Source organism: Oncorhynchus tshawytscha, linkage group LG13 (genome assembly GCF_018296145.1).
Source record: "Oncorhynchus tshawytscha isolate Ot180627B linkage group LG13, Otsh_v2.0, whole genome shotgun sequence".
Taxonomy (NCBI): domain Eukaryota; kingdom Metazoa; phylum Chordata; class Actinopteri; order Salmoniformes; family Salmonidae; genus Oncorhynchus; species Oncorhynchus tshawytscha.
This window is the reverse complement of record NC_056441.1, coordinates 90986999-90991535: the sequence shown is the minus strand read 5'-3', so window position 1 is coordinate 90991535 and position 4537 is coordinate 90986999. Positions and strand designations below refer to the sequence as shown.

Below are 4537 nucleotides of genomic sequence, written 5' to 3'. Positions count from 1 at the left end.
AGATCAAGTTTTATTTGTCACATGCACAAGTACAAATGTTTAACTTGCAAGAGCTACCCAACAGTGCAGTCCTATAAGACATAGGACAGGAAGCTATATACAGTGTCAGGGCCAATTGAAATGTAGTCAACTTTAGAGAGTTGGGGCAAAATTATTATATTAATAAAAAGTGTTTTAATTTTATGAAAATAAACCACGCATATATGGTTGACTATAATACAAGGAATTTTGTGAACTGAAAAAGAGAAGAATCAGATTTTTGGGGCGGAACCAGGTATTTTGGTTCCTTGACGGAGTGGTTTCACGGTTACACTGAACAGCTAAATAATATGCCCTTGGTTTCCTCTGTGAGGTGAAGCGCCAGCAGGCTAGTCAATAAAGTAAATTTATAATAATTGTTTGGATCAGTGTATTTTCCCGACATGGGGCTCCCAGATGAGGCGAAGGCCCTTCCACCTCCAGGAATAATCAACCGAAACTCGGTCTGGCTCGGTGTTATCGGCTGGTGCTCTGCGATGCTACAGAATGCCCTCAACCGCAGGCCGCCCATGAAATCAGGTAGAGTCGGCTAGCACACTTTAGCATGAGTCGGCTAGCACACTTTAGCATGAGTCGGCTAGCACACTTTAGCATGAGTCGGCTAGCACACTTTAGCATGAGTCGGCTAGCACACTTTAGCATGAGTCGGCTAGCACACTTTAGCATGAGTCGGCTAGCACACTTTAGCACTAGCCGCTCAACAAGATCACCGTAACTAGCTGTTAGCTCGCTAGTTGGATCTCAACCCAGAGCCAAGTCAAACCATTTTAATGCCATAGGCTATATAATAGCGAGTTGTTTTAATTATCAAACAAATGTAACGATTTAACGTTTAAGTTAGTTAGTTTGACAGCTGGCTACAAACACCAGAACACTGCTTGCCAACTTCTATTCTTAACAACAACAAAAAAAATCACTTGTCTTCTGTAAATTAATGTTCAAGAAGGTAACGTTACATTATAATACACTGCAGTATGGAACATACATTTTCTAGTCTGCAATAATAACTGGGATCGATTGATCTATGAAATGTGTCCATTTTCAGCATATCAGTCATGGGGTTTGGTATAATTTGTTAAAGGTTCCAACATGAATCTGTGTTTCAAAAACTTCACGTAAATAATAAGGTTATACCAACAAACAACACGTACAAAGTTGTATAGTGGCAGAATAAGATACCGGGTATGGAGTGGTCTATTTTACAAATGTTTCATTCCCCATGTTTATTCCCGAAAAATGTCCTCATTCTGGTAGCCTATCGACAAACACATTCAAGAGAAAGCTACATGGTGAGTTGCAAACACTGTTCTGCAGCTAATTAGCTAGGCGAATTGATCATGTTATTTTGTATGTGTTTGTTGACAACCGTTACCAAGTTTTTGGAACAGATTCCTGTTTTTATTTTACCTTTATTTAACTAGGCAAGTCAGTTAAGAACAAATTCTTATTTTCAATGACGGCCTAGGAACAGTGGGTTAACTGCCTTGTTCAGGGGCAGAACGACAGACCTTGTCAGCTCGGGGGTTTGAACTTGCAACCTTTCGGTTACTAGTCCAACGCTCTAACCACTAGGCTACGCTGCGTTCCACAAATTATACCCACCCTCAGTCATGTCAGGGTGTCTTATAGCGTCGATTCAACCATTACTAATTAAAATAGGCTTTATCGGTATTTTAATAATATAGAAATGACACTTTTACCAGGCTGATCAAGGCTAACACGAGCTACAGATTGTAACACCAGAATGGGATTTAACCCCCCAAATTGATATCTATTATATTGGAAGTTACAGGTCTGCCAATTAAAAATTAAAAAACATCAGGGATTTTTTTTTTTTCAACTAACCAGGTATTGGCAATACCATCTACGTTCTCAATTTGTGGGAACTGCAGTCTCATAAAATGACTGTGTACAGTTGCAGGAGGTCCAGTTTGAATTTAGAACAATCTCTGTTATTAAAATGTTTTTTTTGCTCCATGAATTAATCCAACAATGTGTACGCTGCCTTCTTGTCTATTTAAAATATTCTCTCATTGATCTAGACCGGTGAGTGTCATCATGATATGCGACAGGTGGACCCACCTGTATCGATCAATGGCCTGTATTGGCCTGTATCGATCAACCCACCTGTATTGGTCATTGTCTTTCAGGTGTTCACCGGCAAGCCTTGCTGGCATCCATTGGTTGGTTCATTGGTTACCATGTCACCAAACACGAGAACTACACATACGCTAGATTGGACCGAGACATGAACGAATACGTACGACTCCACCCAGAGAACTTTTCAGACAAAGGTAAATGGATTGGACTGATGTCCACATAGAAAGACACGAATGCCTCTGTGTTCAAGACAAGTCAATCACTAGGCTAGATTCTAGCAACAACACCCCCATAGCTTCATAATGTTCTCATGGACCATCAAAAAAATGACACGGGCCTGTTTCTTCTAGTCACAAACCAGGCTCTAGCTCTGGCTGTGACCCCAAAGAAATGCCATCCTGCACCAAATGTTACATCATTGGCACATTTTGATGTTATTGATTTCTTACATTTTATATTGCATTGACATACACAGAGAAATCAACCCAGCTTGTTTTACAAAACTCGGGCAACTAACTGATATGTACATATGTCAGTCATTTTTATTCAATATTTAATCAAGTGTTTTTTTTGTTGTGGTGTGTGTGTTAATCTCCACAGAGAAGAAGACATTTGCTGAGATTGTGGAGCCTTTTCACCCAATTCGCTGAGTGTAGGAGGCTGGCTGAAGGAGAAGAGGGAACACTTTACCATCTGTCTCTGTAGTCCCTAGTTGGTGTTATTGCAATCACCCATGATATTATGTAAAACCCTAAAGAGTCTTGTATATAATAAAACAAAATCCTACTCAAATAATGTGTTCTTGTTTACACAGAATATTATTCCTCTCCAATAAAGTGTTGTCATTATGTTTCAGATAATAGGTCGTATTATCGCCTGTTGTTCATGGATAGAGAATAGCATTATGTACTTATTCAATGTGACAGTTACCTTGGACGCCCAGGCTTTGATCACCAAGTCGAGCTGAAAGCTTGTGACAGGTTGCAGGCCTGGGCAATTCCAGTCCTCTGGGGAGAGGGGTGGGGGGGTCTGATTTGGTATGACCCACCCCCCACCATCCCAAGTAAACATGTAGCTGATCTAAAGTAATTGCATCTTTTAACTGAAGATCATGAGGACACAATTCATACATAATTAAATGTCAGAATCATTATCTGCTATGTTAGTCTTGATGAATGCATAATGGGGAAGTAGATCAGCTAACAAACATATCCTGTAGCTGCTCTGTTATTTTCTTTTACTCCCATCACTAAAGTGTCTTGGACATTTAAAAAAAAAAACAACAGACATGCAGAAGTCAAGTTTCGACAAAAGCACCTTTTATTCAATTTTACACACGACTTGGTGTTATTGACATATGTAAACAGCTTGACAGTTGTAAATCTTATGTTCAAGCCCCAAAATGTATTGCTTGTTTTGTCAATGGGGTTAACCTGAGTCGTCTAATTCATTATTCTGATGATGTCCATGTACTTGGTTGTGACGTCTTGGGACTTCTTGGTGAGGTTTCCCATGACAGAGAAAAGTCCCCTGAGGTGGAAGTGGAACAAGGCCTCTGGGTCAGCCTCCAGCATGGGCTCCAGGGTCTTATTCTGGGCCAGGTAGGTCTGGTTCTTGGCCTTGCGGTCGTCCAGCGTGACCAGACCACTCTCCACTGTGTTCCTGACAGCCTTCAGCATCAGGTAGTAGTCATACAGGTCTTTACGGGAGCTTCCGGCTGCAGAGTGACAGTCCTGGAAACAGTCGTCGTCAGTGTCGGAGTCTGACTCCACATCTCGGAGGAGGCTGGGGAGGAGGACAGTCTGTTCCATGTTGTGAACTGCAGTGCTGTAGCGCCTCAGAGCCAGGAGCAGGCAACCCCGGTTCAGCTTGGTGTTGTTCTCGGCAGACTGCATGGCAGAGGTTCCAGGTGGATGGATGGTTCTGGAAAAGATGGCTTTTTCCTGGGCTGTTGGTGATCAGGTGGTGGGGATGGGGCTGGAAGCCTGAATGCAGTGCAAGGAGCTGAGGGGGAGTATTGGGGCTTTATAGGCTACGATAAGCCTACCTGAGGTGGGCCGGGCTGGTCGACTGTAGTTATGCAATAGGATGGGCTGATCCTTTGAGGGACATTGTGGCTGTAATGTTGAACCGAGGACAATAGGTCAACTGTAGTTATGCAATAGGATGGGTGATCCTTTGAGGGACATTGTAACTGTAATGTTGAACCATGGCCAATAAGTCATTGTTTACTTTTCACAAGCTTTATTTTAGGGCTGACCCCATTTAGTTGTCTGGTCGATGGGCTGTTCGTCGACGGACCTTTTAATTGAGCATTGGCAAAAATATATTTTTAAATGTTATGGGACACAAGACACCTGTCTGAGTGGACTAATCCATTATAGAGGCCTGTCTCCGT

The 4537-nt window shown here is 42.1% G+C and overlaps 2 protein-coding genes across 2 annotated transcripts; one reads left to right on the top strand and one right to left on the bottom strand.

The window, feature by feature from the left end:
* The first annotated feature begins 302 nt into the window (after positions 1-302).
* ndufc2 (NADH:ubiquinone oxidoreductase subunit C2) lies at positions 303-2934 on the top strand. The gene is made up of 3 exons (XM_024443325.2): positions 303-558; positions 2190-2333; positions 2740-2934. Exons 1-3 carry the CDS (start codon positions 423-425, stop codon positions 2787-2789), a joined length of 330 nt encoding a protein of 109 aa, XP_024299093.1. The 5' UTR covers positions 303-422; the 3' UTR covers positions 2790-2934.
* Positions 2935-3436: 502 nt separating this feature from the next.
* LOC112265766 (thyroid hormone responsive) lies at positions 3437-4156 on the bottom strand. The gene has a single exon (XM_024443324.2). It carries the CDS (start codon positions 4032-4034, stop codon positions 3582-3584), a length of 453 nt encoding a protein of 150 aa, XP_024299092.1. The 5' UTR covers positions 4035-4156; the 3' UTR covers positions 3437-3581.
* Positions 4157-4537: the final 381 nt, after the last annotated feature.

Bases quoted from the DNA above. Each gene is read 5' to 3' on its own strand.
- LOC112265766 (XM_024443324.2), bottom strand. From the start codon at position 4,034: ATGCAGTCTGCCGAGAACAACACCAAGCTGAACCGGGGTTGCCTGCTC.
- ndufc2 (XM_024443325.2), top strand. From the start codon at position 423: ATGGGGCTCCCAGATGAGGCGAAGGCCCTTCCACCTCCAGGAATAATC. The intron at 559-2,189 runs GTAGAGTCGGCT...ATTGTCTTTCAG, and splicing joins CAGGCCGCCCATGAAATCAG to GTGTTCACCGGCAAGCCTTG. The intron at 2,334-2,739 runs GTAAATGGATTG...TAATCTCCACAG, and splicing joins AGAGAACTTTTCAGACAAAG to AGAAGAAGACATTTGCTGAG.